This window comes from Diprion similis, chromosome 6 (genome assembly GCF_021155765.1).
Source record: "Diprion similis isolate iyDipSimi1 chromosome 6, iyDipSimi1.1, whole genome shotgun sequence".
Classification (NCBI taxonomy): Eukaryota; Metazoa; Arthropoda; class Insecta; order Hymenoptera; family Diprionidae; genus Diprion; species Diprion similis.
The window spans coordinates 10,573,413-10,594,154 of NC_060110.1; the positions used below are offsets into that span (position 1 = coordinate 10,573,413).

At 35.1% G+C, this 20,742-nt stretch overlaps 2 protein-coding genes across 9 annotated transcripts; one reads left to right on the top strand and one right to left on the bottom strand.

Moving 5' to 3' along the window:
* Positions 1 to 1,587: 1,587 nt before the first annotated feature.
* LOC124407672 (Golgi SNAP receptor complex member 1) lies at positions 1,588 to 3,694 on the top strand. Its single transcript, XM_046884062.1, has 5 exons — positions 1,588 to 1,683; positions 2,206 to 2,381; positions 2,568 to 2,749; positions 3,193 to 3,261; positions 3,438 to 3,694. Exons 1-5 carry the CDS (start codon positions 1,650 to 1,652, stop codon positions 3,673 to 3,675), a joined length of 699 nt encoding a protein of 232 aa, XP_046740018.1. The 5' UTR covers positions 1,588 to 1,649; the 3' UTR covers positions 3,676 to 3,694.
* Positions 3,695 to 8,892: 5,198 nt separating this feature from the next.
* On the bottom strand, positions 8,893 to 20,201 carry LOC124407669 (protein strawberry notch-like). 8 transcript variants are annotated; one of them, XR_006929336.1, is made up of 15 exons: positions 20,097 to 20,201; positions 19,476 to 19,578; positions 17,479 to 17,580; positions 17,082 to 17,102; positions 15,896 to 16,138; positions 15,118 to 15,252; positions 14,883 to 15,023; positions 13,758 to 14,704; positions 13,254 to 13,534; positions 12,751 to 13,115; positions 11,227 to 12,610; positions 10,741 to 11,054; positions 10,282 to 10,407; positions 9,729 to 9,903; positions 8,893 to 9,572 (listed from the first exon to the last, which is right to left on the bottom strand). XR_006929336.1 is itself a non-coding variant. In XM_046884055.1 (14 exons), the coding sequence occupies exons 1-13, from the start codon at positions 20,115 to 20,117 to the stop codon at positions 10,301 to 10,303; spliced, it is 4,149 nt and encodes a 1,382-aa protein (XP_046740011.1). In that variant the 5' UTR covers positions 20,118 to 20,201; the 3' UTR covers positions 8,893 to 9,903; positions 10,282 to 10,300. The 8 variants fall into 8 exon arrangements, 7 of the variants coding, with proteins under 7 accessions (XP_046740011.1, XP_046740009.1, XP_046740010.1 ...); XM_046884055.1 differs by having other exon boundaries at positions 8,893 to 9,903; positions 15,911 to 16,138; XM_046884053.1 differs by having other exon boundaries at positions 8,893 to 9,903.
* Positions 20,202 to 20,742: the final 541 nt, after the last annotated feature.

The following is a 20,742-nucleotide window of genomic DNA, read 5'->3' on the forward strand; positions in this document are numbered from 1 at the left end:
TTTTGCAAAATCCGTTTTATCAGTAAGTAAGACAGGAAACCGTACGAAAGATGATCCGGGCATTTTCTCGTCGCAAAACGCGGAGCGTAATCTCACTCTCGATCTGTCAATAATCTATTCAACAAACTTGAGAGAGCTAGATAAATTGCATACCGTAATAACACTCGATTCCAAGTTCACTCGTACGTTTTGTGCTATAGCTGGCTGCCCGAAAGGACTGAATAAACTTTCTGGCGACACACTACGCACTTACCATTAATCAGCGAACAAAGATTAAAAAAAAAAAAAAAACGACACACACGCAATGAAACAAGAAACGGTAACGGTGTAAAGAAACAATGAAAACTCGAGACATGAAACTCACCTTCGATATTCCCGGCTGTTGTTGTTTCAATGGGTAATTTTTACCTCGAACCACACGTCTACGATTATTCTATTAATTATCCTTTTATATCTATGATATTATTGCTATATTTCGCGAGGATGTCAGAATTTCATCAATTATCGAATGTAACTTTCTTTACAAAATCACCGCACAAATCACGTGACACAAACTGAAAAGGACGATCTAAATTTTGAACCGATGCCGCTATGGACTTTGGTTAACACACGTGGCTCCGCTCCGGCTGCTTGAAAACGAATAGCCGATAGCGGCGAATTGACGAATAGCGAACACCGAAATAGAGATATATATTTCAATAATAGCGAATCCCCGATGACGGCGAGTGACGCTTGCGAAAGCAAGTCTCGACCGGCCAACTGAAGATGACGAACTGCGTGCGGCGAACGCGCGGAACGCGGCTCGAGTAATATGGAATTGCTCTTAGGATCAGGCGATTCGTAGAAATTGATGAAAAACAAAAGAATCGCAAACCTTGTCTTTTTTCAATACATGAACACAGGATTGAAGTAAGAAGGGAATGTTACCGATGATATAGATTTCCTATATACTCGTATTTACCATTGGCTCGTCTCGTGTAACACGAAAACCCAGTTTCAACCCTTCAATAATTATTCATTTATGCCGCAGTAGTATGATTTCCTAATGATTCTAAATTGTTCGGTTTCGACCACGACCGTGACACTTTGCTATGGTGATTATACACTGCATTATCTACTGCTTTCACGATGTGAAATACAGCGGAGAATTAGTCGCTAACGTAAACGGCATATATACCGGTACTACAAACGCCTACTGGACTACGATTTTATAGGAACTAGTATAGGTGACGACACTTGTTGATGCACTTCTGATTGAGAAATAAAATGCAATCCACTCTGGTGGTATGTGACTTAAATTCGAACCGGGAAAAATTATTTTAATCTGCTTCGATGCGTTAAAAATATTTCATGTTGACATCACGGATGTAAAAAAAAAATTTTCTACATGAAATGACGTTCTTTCTGTAAGAGAATTATTTTCTATTCTATTCTATCTATTTAGTAATTTTATCTGATAAAGTACACAGACTTACGACACACGTGGGTTTTGAATTTTAGGTGAAACTTTTTGTGTTGACCAGTAGGTAAGTCAGCAGGTGCATACGTTGGGCGCTGTCTATACGTACTGTAGGTTCGACGGTCTAACCAGCACTGTGATCTTCATGCTTCACACTGCTTCTTTACGTGGAGTGGTTAAATCATAGAAAATGGCAACTGTAGCAGGTGCTATCGGATGGGAAGGTATTTATTGACAATATAAATTAGGTGTTGAATAAAATCTCATAATACAATAGCGTCAAATTATGAAATGAAAGTTGCATTTTTCCTCGTATGATATTCCAAGTGGGAATCCCATAATTCTTCACTCCTATTCAATGCTGTCGCCCACTTTAACTTTTGACAGATCTCATATTATATGTATAGCGTATCGCGTCAAATGACCCGAAATGAATACATTCCAATTTACGTGAATTTAATAATCTAAGTGGCATACCCTGCATGAAGATCATACTTATATTTATCACTATGATATCTGTACAATTTATCGCTCCCTTTTCCGAGCTACACGTAAACATTGAATAATCAACCATCTACAGTCACACCATAATATATAAACGTCTCATTATCTGCGCCGTAATAAAACAAAAGACTCATCTCAATAACGGTCCTGCTCTACACAAAGTTCATACTCTGCTGTGTAAATTAAGAAAACATTTTAATATAAATCATAGATAAGTTATTGCACTTTTGAATTACTTTCAGAACTAAGAAAACAAGCTCAGCACCTTGAAAATGAAATTGATGCGAAACTTGATGCTTTCAATAAATTGGGTGTCAAAGCAGGATCCGCTCACTCTAGTAGCGATACCGTTCCTCTGCTCGATGAGGAGCATGTGTTTGAAAATATGGCTACAGAGATAGAATCGTTATTCGCCAAGGTAAATAAAATAATTTCACTTAGCCTGCATCATGTAATTCTTGAAGTATGGCACTGACTTCATTAGCAAACAACCAATTAGTTTACTGTTACGTTCATGTGTGCTTTTAATTTTGCTAATCTCAATGAAAAAATAGGTGGAATATAGAAATAGTGCTTGTGAGATTGCTTTTGTTATTGATTCCAGTTATCTGCAGTAAATGACAAAATGAGTGAAATAAAACCTGATGGAGGGAATATGTTGCATAGGATACAACGTCACAGAGAAATTTTAAAAGATTACAAGTTGGAATTCAACAAAACTCAAAATAATTTCATCGCCAGACGTGACAGAGAAGATTTGCTAAGCAGTGTGCGGAAAGAAATTGAGTATGAACAAAAAAATCTGAATTGTATTTTTTTTTCACAGTCCTCTTATGAAATATGTTATTTACAGTTTGAATACACTTCAAAATCCGAACTCTGGCAGGTATCAGCAGAATTTGCAAAAGTATAAAAATAAGGCGATAGGGCAAAATTTTCATTGCCAAGTTATGTGTGAAACCAATGAAAAAGTATCCTGACTAATTCAAAGGAAAAAATACGATCGATATATGTATTATAAATCTTTGCCGTGTTCAAATTTTGTGTGATTCAAAATTGGAGTTTAAATAACTGATTTGAGTGACGTCAGATTAATGAAATTATACTAATTCTTCTTTTAAGAATGTTGTTGTACATTCTAAAGTCACAGTATTCAAATAGTCATCAATAATGACAATCGCTATAAAAATTATTTTTTATGAATGTAACTAGGTGTTGTTAAATTTCAGTAACTATAAGAGTGGCAGTGGCCTCAATAGGAGAGACCAATACTTGAAAGAGAGTCAGCACTTACACAAGTGAGTATTATTTGCAAGCAGTCAACATTTATTCTGTTGACTGTATACAATAGTGAGATTGCACTGAACCTTTGGAGGTAAAGAAATGTCACAAACAAAACCTTACGTGCTAACAATAACTCCGTATATTCCTTATTTAATTTTAAAATTATGAAATGACATTTATTCTATTTCAGCTCCGATCGATTGGTTAATGACCAAATAAGTATAGCAGTTGAAACACGAGAGCATTTGGTATCTCAACGTCACACATTCAAACGGATTCAAACCCGTTTCAACGACATCTCCAATCGATTTCCAGCTGTGAACAGTTTACTACAAAGAATAAATATTCGAAAACGCCGTGACTCTATTATTTTAGGACTGATTATCGGTTTTTGTACATTTCTGATGCTACTTTATGCATTTCATTAAGTTGTATTGAGTTAACATTTAAAAAAAAAAACAATGGACTTGGTACCAAATATTCGGTGTAAATAGATTGAAACGTATACACATGTAAAATTAAAATGTAATTCAACTTAAGTAATGATTGAAATTTTTATTACAAATATTTTTAGCGTCAATACTATTAACGTGTGCGATTTTTCAACATCTTAAGAGGTTCAAATGAAACGAATTAACGTTCTGAGTCGATGACCGTTATTTAAAAATTATGTGCAGATAGTTCAGTATATAAAGCAAAAGACTAGATTAACGTGGCAGCAAAGACACTAACGAATTCGGAGTAGTTTTAGTACATTTCTAACAGCTGTAAGTAATAGATAATTCTTTCCTCTCTTGAACAAGCTTACACTATATCTTTCGACTTTCTGAAGCACTAAAATGAATTACAAGTGTGATACCTCATTGTAAGTGCCAAAAGTTAATAATTGTAAACTTACAGAATTTCAAATCTTTGACCTGGAAAAGGAATTCAGGTTTAATATATACACCTAATTTCAAATCGACCGTCATTTTTAACCAATTTACTTTACCGGCTGACTGCGTAAGAAACTATCGTTCATATGTACGCACTATCTAGTTACACGTACCTGTATACAGCATCTTTATACCTGCAAGTTTGTTCAATGACTACTGTAAAATACACAAAACAAATTTTCCCCATAATTTTGAATTTTTTGTTTTTACATAATATTAAAGTTTCTAATGCCTCCTTATTTTTTATTAAAATCTCATTATACTACATTAATTATATCAGTAATGAGCCTTTACTAGATTACTGTAAGTCAATACTTTATTGAAATGGCTTGGTTAGTACATTAATGTGCTGGTGATTATGTATCATATGTAAATATGTCAGACTGAAATAAAGAGTACGACGTACATACGCATCGTTTTCCAGATAATTTTTCTCTTCAAATACTACGAAGCCAAGGTATAAAAAAAATCAATGACAAATCTCCCAAGACGAATGATCAGAGAGCAATAATTAAAATACTTTTATTAAGGAACGGTTTTTGTAATATATCTGTACAGATCTTTTACCAATTCTCACTCGTGAATTTATGAACGATTGTTGATTTTTAATAGTTATATAGAACATATAATAATAATTAATTAATACTTATAATAACTAGGGGTATTTCTATTAATTACCGTATCAGATAATGAGAGTGGACAGTAAGCTAAATGAAGTGTATACCTATATTGAATGACATGGGTATATTGAAAGATGAGGGTGAAATTGCAATTGAAGAAGCATAAACATATAATAATACCTTATATTGCACGCCTAATAATGTGCAGAAACTTCATTGTTTTAACGTAAAATAACATCGGATGTACCAAGTATTGATCAACATTCCTCTGCATTTTTACAGAAATTCTAAATAGCCATGCTTTACAATTACGAAAAACCCAATTAGTAAATCCGATTTCAGTATTGGGATATACAATGGATTGCAAGTACGAGTACAAGATAGAATATTCTCCACAATTCCTGCAGCCTACGTAAGAAATTTTAATACCAAGCCAACAGATACACTGTAAAATGGGTAAAAAAAAATTAATAAGGATGAAATATTTTCGACTGCCAAATTAAAAATACCAAGAACAAAATACTACCACTTTTTGGATGTGATTTTATTTATTCGGATGTGAAACAGTGGTCGTATTACGGCAATAATTGCACTTTGTACGTACATCCGTTACAGCTGAGAAATTAGAATTGCACAAATTTTACGTCATCCCACAATCGATAATCCACATTCTCCGCAACTTTTGTAACATACTCAGGTGTGTTGTTAGGTAAATAAAGATTGGCTCATAGGAAGCATGCACAGTGAATGTATGTGGTGTATTGTCACTTTCCTTCTTTTCACAGTCTCTCTATTCAAATATATATTCACATGGACGCTATTACTGATAAATTTCAAAACTCAGAAATTGAAGGAAGAATACTACATCTCACCTTGACTAAAATTACAGATCACAGTTATTGAGACGTGAATGGTAACAACATAACATGCTTCGACTTGTGGATGGTGACAAGAACTCTTCCCAGTTTTTTATTCCAGAAGGGAGTTTTTGTGCAAAAATGACGGGAAATACACAACCACAATAATTCTGAAAGTAATTCTACTCATGCAAAGTTGAAGTAGGTGAAACAGTACATCGTAAATATAATTTGTTTTGCCAACAGAACTGTATTGATACGACGTATTTGTTGTGTAATTGTAACTTAGACAGATTGAATTACTACTCTCAATACTGCACTGCGATAGCTGGCAGAAGAAAAAGAATAGCTATTTAACTGTATCTCAATTGTCGATTTACACAGTTATACCTGCAGAGGTGCTAAATTGCTCACTTATCTGTGGTACTTCATTTTATCTCACTAATTAGTGTTGGTGTGAGTTTAGTAAAGAGACTTAAAGTAGTCATATACCAATTCCAATTAAATTTGAAAAATAAATTTTTTTTTAAGCAATCTACATAAGTAGTTGTGATGTTAGAAAATTACGCATACTTTGCTACAAAATTAAAAATTTCGATTTGGATGACAAAAAACACAGAGGAATGTAGAAACGAAAATCACATTGTGATATCTTTGTAGTCGTTTGTTGAGGTTGAAAGAAAAAGTAGAATTTTCATTTTATTGAGTTATCTGGTAGACACTCATCTTGCATTGCGATCCATACAAACACCTAATATACACCACGGGTATTATTGTGAATATAAATATATCATGTTCAGCGTGTCTAACATTAATAGTAATAGTTAATTGAATTATTATATTTATATTATTTAGTAGTATACTAAACCATACTGTTGCCTACTATTGCCTATGTATGGTACCTTGAACTCAAGCATTATCCCAGCTAAATTTTTAGCATGGTTCATATACAATACGCTTTGCATTCTGTACCTCAAATTTCGCATTGCTCGTATTTCATACAGCATTCAAGTTAAAGTGCTATATTGAATGTAAGAACAATGAAAATATGCACGTTACTATGCCCAGCCTTTAATCTAAAACCATCGGTAAGGGAATAACAATCATAAGCCACCGAATAACTTTTGATAATATATTCACAATACACGGACATTCGGGTGAACGCATTTAGTTACCGATTATATGCGCCAAATTTTCAGGCTATTCAGACGATTTGAGAATAAAAGCATGATAGATTTATTTATTTAGTCCAGGTTAAAGTAAAATATGTGGAAAAATTTAATCGCCAATCAAAAACTAATACTGATGAAACAATCACTTCATAGGATACAAAATAATACATAACATTCTAAAAGATAAAATGACACCACTATCATTCAAACTTTTTATAGAGTGTGATTTTTAATTAGTCTTAAAAATTCAAGTTTTTTTGTTTTTTACGTTCAAACATTTACTTGTTAAATATTACATGAGGGAACAAGACATGATTTTTTACGAGAGATGTGGGAAACTTTTCGTGAGTGAATATTTGTTTGTTAAATAAACATAAATTCATAATAATATTGCAAGAATAGGTATTGCAATAGTTTGTTTGAATATAAGTTCATGAAATTAGATTCAGGTGCAATTCAATTCTGTAGATGACTATTAAAACAATAAAAACGACCACATTAGAACAACCAAAACTGTCGATGAATCCATTTCATAAGAACTTAAGCCATTTAATAACGTAACTTAAATTACCATTTAATAATGTAACTTAAATTACCAGTACGCAACAAATAACCGTAATTCCTTGACCTCGATGCACTACGCTGTTTAATATGGCTAGAGACATGTTTATATTGTTTTATAATTCTCTTAGTTCTAAACTAGAAAATACCCGAGTCCGCGAATCGATATTTCCCAGGAAAATTTATAAGATTTTATTCATTAGCGCCAATCAGACAGGTTTGATTTTTTTCAGCAAACTTTCTATACTCAATAGTGTAATTAATTTCAGCATTGGTTGAATTGGCATGTTTCCACATAGCAAAGTTAAATTACCTGAAATTTGGTAAAAGTTTTATAAAAGTTAACATTAACTTATGCCAGCCACAGGGCAAGACCTGGCGAAATGCACAGCCAAACCGTTCTTGAGACTTATACAATGTATATACGAAATCTAAGAACACAGTGAAAAAGTACTGGTTATCAACCAGAATATGATTGATCTGAAAAAAAAAAAACTAATGAAAGCGAAAAATGTATAAAATGGTGTTTCCATTCCCAACTTTTTTACCAATTTCTTTTCATCACACTAATTAAATCTATCAGCTATCAATGAAACAAGTTTACAACTTCTTAATTTAAGACCTGTGTTAAAAAACTACTTATCTGTATTATATTTGAGGTAAACAATACCATGTCAGTGACAGTCACAAAAAACCCCAAGTCGGTTGATCTCTACGATTTTAATCTAGTTCACATATATTGTAGTACATCAAAAACTAAGAGACACATATTTTTTTTTTATCTACTAATAAATTTTTTAAAGGGGTGAAAACGTCCCCCACGGATGAGCACCAAATAGGGTGGTTTCTCAGTATTGGATGGAAGCGTTTAATGTACTTTGAACCCAACATTGAAATGTTTCCATACTGATGAATGGAACATTCCAGCATTGGTTTCGTTCAAGTATAAGTAATATATTTGAATGTTTCATTCAAGTATATCAAGCGCTTCAATACGAAACTGAGAAACTAGTCTGTTGGGTGCCCGTCTTTGAATGTTATTTTCACCCCTTTAAACCGTTTATTGAAAATAAAAAATAAAATGTGTCTCTTAGTTTTCGATGCACTACAACACATGTGAACAAAAGACCAAAATCAGAGGAGTCGACTTACCTAGGGTACCTTGTCAATCAAGAGCTGCTTCAAAGTTCACTCTACATTTGAAAAACTTATGAACTTACTGAAATTTCTTTTGTTGAAAATGTCGATTATAAAAAATCTCTGATGATTTGGATCACACATGTAAATATGAAAGATATATGGAGTCGTGATATAGATAACTCGAAACAAATAATGAATATTGATAATTAAATGGTTCAGACAAGATATTTGACAGTGGTGTTGCCGATTGCTTCACCAAGAGTTGCTCCTCAGTCAAAAACTTTGCGGTGAAAAAAATTTCTGAATCAAGGTCGAAAATGATTATTACCCTTATAACAAAATACTTGACTTCTGGGTTTGTGTCCTAATTACAGCATCTACAAGAATCTAGTAAACTGAAAGTCATATTCTCTTATGTTTCAATATTTAACACATTTTCAGTCACACTATTAGACAAGATGTATCGCATTGTACACTTTTGCTAGAGAATAAAAACTGCGAGAGTAAAATTTGAATTGCATTCGTAATTTATACTGGAACAAGGTAAAATAGAACGCCGTAGACTTGCTTTCACAAAATTATTGCCTACAGCAAGGCGCAAGAAAAAACAAGCTATCAGTTGTTGGTGAATAAGTAACTTTGTTATCTAATTATTAGGTACATTTTTATGAACCCATTATTTGGACATCGTTGCAAATCACCAAATTCTTGTGGCTTGTTATGGTACAGCAGAACAAAAGATTCCAAAATTGTTTTCCCTAACAACACATACAAAAGACGAATAATGTTAACTATATAGAAAAACAATTTTGGTAGCTAACTTCCCTTTCAAGTTTAGCAAAAGTTTACATTTTCTCGATTTCACTTTTAACCCTACGATATTTCTTAAAATTTAGTCGTTTTCATCTTTAAATGATGGTAATAATAATATTAATAGTAATAATTCTGATAATTAATTTATTTTATCATGGTAAAAACTTAGTAATAAATAAGGATTATCTTCCGATTATTCGATTCTGACTAATCCTGAACGTGTGAAACTAGAAGAAAAAGAAAAAAAAAAGTGTCACAAATATCCATCGTCCACATCGTCTATTACACTAAACGTATCCACACACAGCGATATTAGATTTATTTTCGAATCTAAAGAGTTACGTCCTCCTATTCGTGGTGGAAACAACTACGGAGCAAATTACCATTCTGTAATTCACATTCCGCTAGATTCTGTGAGGAATCTACACATAGTTCTTTTTCCATAACCTTGATGGAATAGCAAATATGACGTATTTATTTGTTATGACATCAATCCAGCATCCAGTGCATGGAGAGTAACACTCATGACACGCGTGCATATTTTTGGTCCTTCCATACCTGGAATTGAGAATTTTTTAATGAATTTTCAGAATAAGTGTCGTGGAGATTCCGTCGGTTGTAAAAAATAAATAAATAAATAAATCGATACTACATGGAGATGTATTGCGATCGTTCTTCAATTACAATAGATTACATTAACTAGATCCATATAAGTAGATTTCTATGTCAAAGTTTTCTGGCTTTTTGGATACTCTTCGTAGTGATCATTGATTCTTAAGAAGCTCAACTGTATTTATTGATCAACAATAATGATTTCTCCTTACCCACAGAAAACTTTATATTACACATGAGTTGACGGTAAATTGTATTAGAAGTATACGTAAAGGTGTAAGAAAGTTTAAAAATCACAAAGTATACCAATTATTGTAAGCATACCAATCACATGGTCGTCTGCTCAGAATGTTTGCTCCTCAGTTTTTTCGGCATCTGATGAGAGAGCTTCACGCAATGCTTCCATACAAGATTTTGGGATTAACGTGCCCACTATTTTTAAGCTCTCATCTGCACAGAAAATAGATAATATTTGCATAATTTAAAAATTATAAAATATTGTTTGGAAACGGTATTATTTTTATTCAAGTTTAACAAGCGGCATATTACCACCGTATTGTTCCAAGTACAAGCCGACCTCCGATTCTAAGACTCTATTTCAGGGTATTTTTCTTAATTAACTGCACATGAGACAGATCCGCGTATACAACGAGAACGTTTTTGGTGGGTGCTGTCGACGACAAAAAACCACGGTTTATATTCGGAACAATACGGTATTTAGATGTATTTTTATCAAATTAATCAAGGCTTGGATTTAAAATTGAACCAAGACCAGCTTCTTACCAGTTCTCAAACGCACAACCTGCATCTTTGAATTGTGGCCAGATCTTGTAGCTAGTACATTTTCAACTCGACTCCACACGCTCAGCACCGATCCTGCAAGTACATTGTAAGATCGCCTACGCAATCCAACTTCACAATCCAGTCCCAATGTGGTATTTTTGCAATTTCCTCGCCAGTACGCATGAGAACACGTGTCTACTGACGCGTCGTACTGCTGAGTCCAATGTGGTTCGGCTTCTTCAGTTTCCACCTTTTTGTACTTTTTCTCTAATTCGCCCAATGTCTCTTGTCGCAACTGCAGACCCGTATTAGGCCTAGAAAAATTTCACTTTTATCACAATTTATTCAATATATACAGTCATTGAGCACAACAGCCAAAGTGCCTTGGAAAATTTGGCAAGCAGCATAGAAAACGCGTTTATACGTGTGTCTAATTAAACAGATAAATCGAATTGATTGCTTGACAATTTCCCCGCTCATGCTCACCTATAGACTGTGTAAAGGTGGTCCTTTCTATTTTCTCCTTTTTTCTTGCCACTTTCGACTGCCACAGCCAATATAGCTGTCTGCTTTCCGTTTCTGACCTGATGACTTAGGTAAAAGCCTTCTTTGGATCCTGTTAGTGATTCCCACCGATCCATAGCTTCTGCCCAGCTCATCCCTCTCTCGACGTGAACGATGTGTAGCTCCGTTGGCGCAATGCCGGTTGCGTGTTTTCGTAAAAATCGGTACAATTTTACTCTCTTAACGTTTTCACCAGATGTACCCAAATCGAGAATCCCCATATCAAAACGGCCAGTTTTCTTTGCCTGAGTCACTATCGCATTCAACGTGTCGGTGAAGTACTTAAAAAGTCTATTTTGTAAATCGACGGGCATGCCTAAAATTCTGTTGAGGAATTTGGACATATTGTTGTAATCTTTGTCTAAGGTCAAGACACCTGGCATGCTTTCACTATTACAAATTAGTCCAACCCCAACCAGGGCATCTGCGACGTCTTTGAAGAATTCTCCTTTGTAATCTTGCGGTGGTGGAACCAGCGGGCTTTCATAACCCATTATTGTTTTCATAGTGGCTTCTAATGCAGCCCTACCATATTTGTTATCAATATTAAACTGTGACAAATCTCTTGTTTCTGTAGCTCTTCGATCACCGTGTGTTAAAGCCCCCAAGCTTTCTAAACGTTTTGCTACGATTGAAGCAAATCTTCGTTCGCCAGCCAAGTCGGATATCAGAAAAATGTACTCTGGCGCATTGACTTGATTGGATCTATGAGTTCTTCCAAATTGTTGGATAGCTCTGTCGGCACTCCATGGCAGTTCTAGAGTAATGTGTACTCTTCGCATTTGATTTCTAGCCCGCCTATCGCTTTGCAAGGAAATACCACTGCTCGCGGCCTCGGAAATGATTGCTACCGTTTTTTCGCCATCCATAAACCTTTGTTTTTCTGTTAAATTCAAAGTTTCTAATGGAACATCTACTTCCGATCGAGATTCATATTGAATCGCACCATCCTCAGTCTGAACAACTCGACCTTTTCTACCCGTCATTTCAGCAACGTTTTCAGGACCGCCTAATTCGTCGATAAGTTGATCTAGTGTATTTGGAGGTAATTTGTCACCAAGAGATTCGATCTGGGCCAGTAATTCTTCTTTAATGCAACAGGCACGCTCGATAGCATCACGCGGTGGAGCTTGCGACATTGGCAAGCCCATTCCAGGCATTCCCATACCACTGTCACCGTTCCGTTTGTTTTTGTTATGTGATGTTTTACTTGCAAGCATCGACTGAATTTTATCTTGCGTACTTAGACGTTTTTTCGGTGATTTTTTATGTTTCTTCCCCTTTTTTTTCCTCCTGTCCCATGGATCTGTATAGAAATGTACAAACAACCTTAAACAACACCATTTCTTTTCAACACAATAGGCATATATTAAATAATCCGTGTACACGAGATATTGTGCATCTCATGGAAGACTACTAAAATTTACAAAACGAATCTAGGATTACCTGCATCAGAATCACTGTCACTGTAGAAAGGATTAAAGTCAGAACTAGCGTTACTTTCGTCGTCACTACGATTGTCTTCTTCACTTTCAGTTCCGGAGAGTTTGAACTCTGATCCAGAACTCCGGCCACCGCCATTTCTGTCATCCTCAGACACATCATCGTCGGTAGACCATGTCTTGACCTTCTTCGATGCTCTCTGTGCAGCTTGTCGCACTGGTTTACGTTTCCCTGTTGAACCTCCTGCTTCATCCAAGTCTCCATTATGAGATTTGCTGGATTTTGGCGGCTCAAGTCCAAGTAATCGATGTATTCGATTTCGATCAGGTGCTGGGAAGTGTTTTTCTACCAAAGTTTGAAGAACCCCCCTTCAAATAATAAAGCCATTGATTATAGATTAATCTTTCAAAAATGTTTTCGTTCAAATCATTAGGAATATTGCAATCTACAAATCTATAAACAAATCCAACAAAAAAAAACATGACAAAGAATACATTCATTCTTACTTTGCTGTTGAAACAAAGTCACTGAGTTCACCATCATCTCTCTCTAGTTGTTCTAAAGTACGGGCTTCTCCAGTAGATTGTAGACCTATCACGACACATTTGCCACATTTCACTGCTTCACGAGCAACTGCTACCGCATGTTTAACTTTAGCAGCTATACAAAGATACTTGAAAAATCTTTGATGCGAAGACCAGAATTGCCCCCACATTGTTTTTTTCATCCTGTTTTCGGCATCAATAAGTTCAGCAGCTTCTTGGAATTTCTGCATAGCTTCAACCCACTGAAAAAATATTGAACCGTATTACGAATAATAAAAATGAGTTTACTACTGCAAAAGGGTGACCAGAGATTAAAAAACACTTACGACTCACAATTTAATGAAAATTGTAAATGTGTCCAAAATTTCTGCAATTTTTCATACCTATCAGATACCCTGACGTTTACTGGTTTTCTAAAAGTTTAGCTTTGAAGAAGTAAAATTTCGTTGAAAATTTTACACTCACCAGTTTCACAGATGTGTCATACACTTTTGTAAATTCTTTGGATAAAGGAACTTCTTCAATTTTGAATGCCACACCGTGAAAGCTGAGCTGTCTGGCTATATACATTCCTCGCAACTTCATGTCCATAGCTACAATTTCCATAGCGCCAACACCTCTTTTTTCTACAGCAGCGATGAAGTCAGTGAACTCCGGAAAAGGTGTCCCTTCTCCCCACATACCACATCTCACCATGTAAGCCATATTCCTTGGTTCGGATGCCCCCGTTGCGGAAGCATATACAACTCGTGCCTTAGGCAATTTGTTTTGAAGTTCTAGGACCGTCAGGCCAGTTTTTGTTGGTTTTGAACTACCAGTAGGGCAGAGATTTTTCGCTCTGTGACACTCGTCGAACACAATTAACCCATCAAAGTCTTCGCCGCACCACTGTAATAGCTGCTTCAGTCGGCTTTTGTATTTACCCCCACTTTGAGAAGATTCGCCGATGAGGGCTGAATAAGTACTGAATATAACACCTTTCTTAACGTTTGAATTTACGGCTGACGATATCTTCGCATATTTAAATTTATTCAATGGATGCACTTCAATTTTTCCTGCACCTATGTCTTTCAAGTCTCGTTCAGCATCGTATTTCAAATCATTAGAAACAGATACCCAGATCGCCCGTTTTCTACCTCTTAAATAGTTTTCAAATATTATTCCAGCTATTGTTCGACCTTTTCCTACTCCAGCTCCATCTCCTATGAGAAAACCAGCTCTTGTACCATCTGGTAATAAATGCTCGTGTTGCTGCGATGCATATGTTATTGATTCTAGTTGCAACGCGGACAAGGCTCCGGACCGAATAATCTCTTCAGGGATGACAACTTTGTACCACACATCTGTCGGCTCCACGCTAGATAATGAAGCGGTTTCCACAACAGGATCAGGATGCTTTCGGCCTAGTTTTACTAAAAAAAAATTTGATTTTATATTTAATCAATTCTGGTTGAATGCAACATCATTCGTCATTGATAATACCACTTTTTGATTTATTTATATGATTTTTCACTATTATCGAACACAGAAAAACTAGTAAAAATACACTGAACAAAAATCTAAGTGTATTTATCTTTGTCAATATCTTACATTTTGTGGGCATATAGTCTGCGTAGGTTTCTGCAACACCCATATCTTCGTCATCCACTTCTTCTTCTTCTGGCAATGTCGGCTGCATGTTCATTTTTCCCGGATCACCGGAATTCATCCACAATTGAGACACGGCTTTACCTAGTTAGATGACAAGTAAGCAAGTTAAAGATAACGCATCGTTTTGAAAGATTGAACACAGAGCAACTTATTTGAAGTTCTTTTGAATAATCACCTGACAATCCTCCGGACCAATTTGGATGCATTCCGTTTTGGCTTAGGAATTGTTGCAGCATGAATGGGTTTAGACCAGCCATAGATCCAAGGCCCATTAGACTACCCATTCCCATCATGTTGCTCATTTCCATTGCTAGATAAACGAGAAAATGATATGATTCAAATTTCGATACGAACTAACTTAAGGGTAAGTTGATGATTAGTAGATGTATAATCCGACAGTGAAAGTTTCGTTCCAAATTTCTAATAAACTTAGGAAAAATTGTGATTGCTGATTTCAATAAATATATGAAAATAGAGATGAGTTCTGAAGAAACACACACCAAAAATTGAATTAAAAAATAAAAACAGTTTTTGGCAACTTTAGTTCTAAATCTTTCTATTACAATGGGGCCTTGTCATAAGACGTCCCGTTTTCACACGATTATCAGCCTCACGAGTCAAGTACCTTCCCCTTTTATCACCTGAGGCTACACCCGAACCATAAGAAAAGTATTTCACTTCTTCGTACTGCATAGTAATGTTGATCAGACATTTTCTCTCCATAATGAGTCTCGGAAGATTGGCGATACTCTCATTATAGCACATACTCGCCGCACAGCTGTGTTATAAGAAGGCCCCACTGTAGGTACTCCCCATTATACTGTTTCGAAGCAACATTGCAACATGATTTTTCAAGTCATTGAAAAAATGCAGAAGTCCAGACACAATTTACCTCCACCAAGCGAATAATTCCAATTTCAAAAATAAATGATTAAATAAAAATTAACACATACCAGAGGGTGACTTACTATGTTGAAAAAGGGCAGCGGGATTGTAACCTGCTAAACTAGCAAGGCTCGGTGGAAATGCATAGGGATTATTAGCAGCCATTTGTCCAACCGGCCCCATTCCACCGACACCCAGGAAGCCTGGTGTCCCCTGAGACCCGCCGACACGAAGCATCTCGTAGCCCGGAGCAGCGTTGGTTTTTGTCACTAGACCACCCGGAAGTTTATTTGCAAATTTTTGGTTGAGTACTAAAATGCAGAAGAATTCATCATGCGTAATTAACAAATAATTCTCATTATAACATGTAAGACGTGATAAAGAGGGTTTCCTTTATGTGTTGAAAAAAAATTTAAATATAGAATGCATAAGGATGAACAGTACTTTTTGGTACATATAGTTTGACTTTGAAAAAAGTCACAGTTGCTAAGGTCGGCTTGAAGCAGGAATAAAACACAGTTTTTTTTACTCTGCAAACCCATTAGTCAAAAGGGTTTAGTCCCAATGCATTTCATCTCGTTGTATTCAATATTTATATTGAACGTATAGAGGGATATGTATGATGTATAGACAATCAGCCACAACCAGAACTTACATTCGAGTTAAATTTGACTACATCATAAATGAGCCTTACCTGGAAGATTTGCTGCTTTGTCTACATGACTAATTTCAAGGAATTTAAAATATTCTAATAAACAAGGGGTTATACAAATACGAAATTTATTTCTGGTTGTTATGTGTCCGGATTGATGTTAGTCATCCATAGCTGTATATTTGACATATACAATTTTACTTACAGTCATTTTAGAGTATAAATTGAATAAGTTGCTCATGTAATTCCTCTATCATGTAAAAGTACTCATGTTAACGAGGATTAAACAAAAATAATGAAGCCAAAACTTGAAGGACCAATCAAATTCACTTGTAAACTTAAATGCATCGAAATTGGACGTGATGAGTATGTGTCCTTGAAACTGATTCGATGTGTATGGTAGTTGAAGTTTTGCATAGAAAAAATCAAGGAATATTGATTATGTTGTGAAAGATATAGTCAGAATATAGTAATCAAGCAGTACGAGTTCCTTCATAATGCAGGTAGGAGAAATTACTGGAATATTGTAAGGAGCATCGCAATCGTATGGAAATCATGGTAGCAAGTACAAGTACTGAAGCTGCAAAGTATTTAATACTCACACGGTGAAGGTTCCACGAATGCTAAGCACAAAAGAGCAGTAAAGTTTTTCATTATTTTATAGTGAGGGTGAAAGTTAATCATTTACATTACATGTATACTAAGAACTACGATCACCTAAAAGCTTCAACTACTTGAAAGTCAAATCTCAATATCCCTAAAATAGAGGTCAAGAAAAATCAAAAAAATTCAATAAAACATCACAGCGCAGGAAAATTATTGGAAAAAGAAAATTCTAGGTGAATCGATATTGGTGAGGTTGAGACCCACTCAAATGGAGGTGGATTATCCCATTTCAATCCGGTTTCGTAACCAGCGTTTCAATACTACAGTAGTGATGAAAGATATCCGTGGACAATATTTAATGAAAATGTATAGGGCTGTATTCTCTTTACGTACTGCTAACTCCGCCATGTCCCTTGAGCAAAGGAGCTGGAACCAATGGTTTCTCCTCTTTAATCCCGCCAATGCCTGCAGCTGTTGCCAGATCTTTCCCACCACCTATTGTGTGCAAGTTACAGTGTTAAATTGTGAAGAGACTTTGTCAAGTTTTCTGAATCGGTAATTAATTTACGTTTCCTAAAATATATTATACACATTTCTGTGTACTGTACGATGAAACATGCTGCCCCAACCAGATATCCTAACTGATTGAGGATACATCACGTATATAGTCCAATCCATAAAAGTGTTGAATGAAGCAAAATCATCATAAAGGAATTAGATAAAAGGTGCATCTACATAACTGAGATGATATCAGGTTGAAAAGTGTGCGTTGAATACAGAAAAAAAATTAATACCTTACATTTCAATGGAAAATAGCCCAGTAATAAACAAGATTAAATGGTTTTATAACTTTTTATACACGCTAGAGGTATTAGTTGATGAAATTTTTATGAATAATAGGTGTTCCTGAAGTTTGGAATGTTCAAGTCTAATTGAAAAGCACTTTGATACAAAAAAATTATTTTAGTATCATATTTAAGCACCATGTCACCATCGTACTCTTGAATAGATAATCAGACTTCATTTTCTACTTCGAAATTTATGATTGGCACTCGGGTGTAGTGGCAACTTTAGTGTTTGATCCAATCTAATTGATCAAATCTTCAGGTACATAATAATGATAACTTTGTAATTAATATAAGTTCTCCATGATTTGAACATTAAGGAATCATATTCAAAAACGTGATTTTTTAATATTGAAAACAATAGGGTTTTTTCTAATAGTCAATTCATGATTTTCAAATTTCTTCTGTATAAGTGGAAATTTGTTAAAAAGAAATTGAACTTGATTAGCTTTACTACTATTTTTCAAATCTTTCTTTCATAATCTTCTTCTTTTAATACTTTTTTAACCAGGTAACACAAGTAATGTATCCTCAATATTTACAATCAGTTCTCAATGCTGCTTCAACTTTTACAGTCGATTATAAAATCATCTGCGATATAAGACAAGAATAAAATACAGTGCACGAACAAGTTCAGAAAACTCGAAAATATCATAATAGTTAAACCATTGCTTAATAAAGATGTGCATACTATACATTCAAAATTCCAGGTTGTCAATAAAATTCTGATACTTTTTCAATTTTCTAAAGTTGTAAAAATCCCGTAATTTGTAGTAAAAAACAGAAAAATCATAATTGGAAATTCTATGATTTGACAGAAATGGCTGTAATAACGATCGAACCATTATTTCAAAATGTGGAAACACGATATTCTAAACTGTGTTTTTATTCGGAGATTTTCGTAAAACCCAACTCACGACCATTCCCCATATTACAAATCTTCATTCAACTATTCGATTTGTATAGAATTTTAACATCGGACTTCCCTGGAACAATTTGACCATCTCCTAGTTTCCAACCTTTATTAATGGAGTATGTTGCCAATTTCTCTTTCTTTTAATTCTTTATTTTTATTTGATATTTTTGATTTATACTTCAGTATTACAGATAATATGAATATTTCTGTCAACATGTTAGTGCTTTTACATAGTCCAATGCTACTTCAAATTTTTTTGTCTTGCAACATGATATGTAATTCAGTATTCCTATGTAATATAATCTGTTTAATTTTTATTTGCCACGATAGATCTATATTGACTTTGTAGTTAATTGCATTTTTTCGTAGCAGCTATACTTAATTCTTAATTCTCTTCAGTTGATCTAAGCTATCACAGTCACTAATTACAGTTATTCTTGTTATCTGTACACAAGATGACAAACTTTTTTCTGCAAAAAAAAACCGTGTGGCAAAAACATTAAAAGATGATTTTCTCAAGCAGTTGTCTGGGTTTGAATACCGCACGATCATTAGCAAGCCGATAGGGAAAGCTTGTCGTTAGTCCACTTAGAAAGAAAGGTAAAAAGTTGAAACGCTGTCAAGCTCACCTGGTACTTCTATTTTATCTGGATCCTCATCGTCATCAAAATCACTGCCACTACCTGCGCTGCTGTCTTCGCTGACTTCTTCAGCTTTGTACCTCTTTGTCGACTATAAAGAATAATCGGAATATGGAATGATAATACTGATGATAATTGCGCTGGCGTGAATAAACTATTGTTGATTACTATCAGGCGAATCACAGTAAAAACCGAATGATATTGCAAAAAAAAGCATGTCGAATTGGTTATGTCACACGACTGCCAACCTAAGGTTATTTTTTTAAATCTATTTTTTTCTCCGCCGTACAAATGACGAAACAAAGGATTCTCTTCAACGAAGAACATGCAATGATATTCACAACGTATTATTCGATATCCTACCATTATAACAGTGGATGTTTATTACATGCGGGATATTTATACTTGAATCATCCACACCGAGATAAAAACGCATCCGAGCAGCCTCGCGCGGCTTCTTTGACCGCGGTCTATCAAAATATAAAAATTTCGCTTTATACTTCTCGCTATTTAGCGTAATCCACACGTCGGATCAAGATAAATGATTTAATAACTTGTCACATATCCTTATCATGTGTCAACACAGGTTAATTTTTGTGTAGTACTTACGGTTCGTTTCGGCCTGGGCATTTTATCAAGAAGATAGTTAAATTCTATACTCTTTTACCCCGCACAGCTCCCGCCATCTTGGGTTCCCAGACCCACAATGCACTGGTTCAGATACAAAAACACTGGCATCGAGTATCTAGTATCCTCGTTGCACGGGGTTACCGCTGCTGTAGATTTCACTAATTTAAAATGTCCGCCTTAAAAAGAAAAAGAACCGCACGGTGCGCTGGCCTACACAGATGGGTTGTATAGAAATTTTTCATGTATTACGATTAAGTATGTAGAATCATAAATTTTAACGTTTACTACGTATTAAACAATCTTCCAAATACTCAAATATCTCTAATACAATCAGAAATTCATATGAAAAATAGCCTTAGCCGGGTTTAATCGATCCAAGCTACAACGGGCCAACAGGGCCATCTCTTGTCACATGCACTAACTAATGCTGAGTAAATATCCAATATGGCCGACGTATCCAATTTTGAACGATGTTTACCGCATTGGTTGTGTATGTATTTACAGACCCCCAACTCTACGTTAATTTTGTGTCATCACGTTGCTCCGAGCGTGCTTAGGAATACATCTGTCGCTAGTCTATTCCCAGACTTACCGACGCTTTTGTAGGTATCCTATAATTACAGAA

Coding starts and splice junctions, on each gene's coding strand:
- LOC124407672 (XM_046884062.1), top strand. CDS start 1,650: ATGGCAACTGTAGCAGGTGCTATCGGATGGGAAG. Junction 1,684..2,205: donor AGGTGCTATCGGATGGGAAG/GTATTTATTGAC, acceptor AATTACTTTCAG/AACTAAGAAAACAAGCTCAG. Junction 3,262..3,437: donor GAGAGTCAGCACTTACACAA/GTGAGTATTATT, acceptor ATTCTATTTCAG/CTCCGATCGATTGGTTAATG.
- LOC124407669 (XM_046884053.1), bottom strand. CDS start 20,117: ATGCCCAGGCCGAAACGAACC. Junction 14,705..14,882: donor AGACTATATGCCCACAAAAT/GTAAGATATTGA, acceptor ATTTTTTTTTAG/TAAAACTAGGCCGAAAGCAT. Junction 11,055..11,226: donor CACCTTTACACAGTCTATAG/GTGAGCATGAGC, acceptor AAATTTTTCTAG/GCCTAATACGGGTCTGCAGT.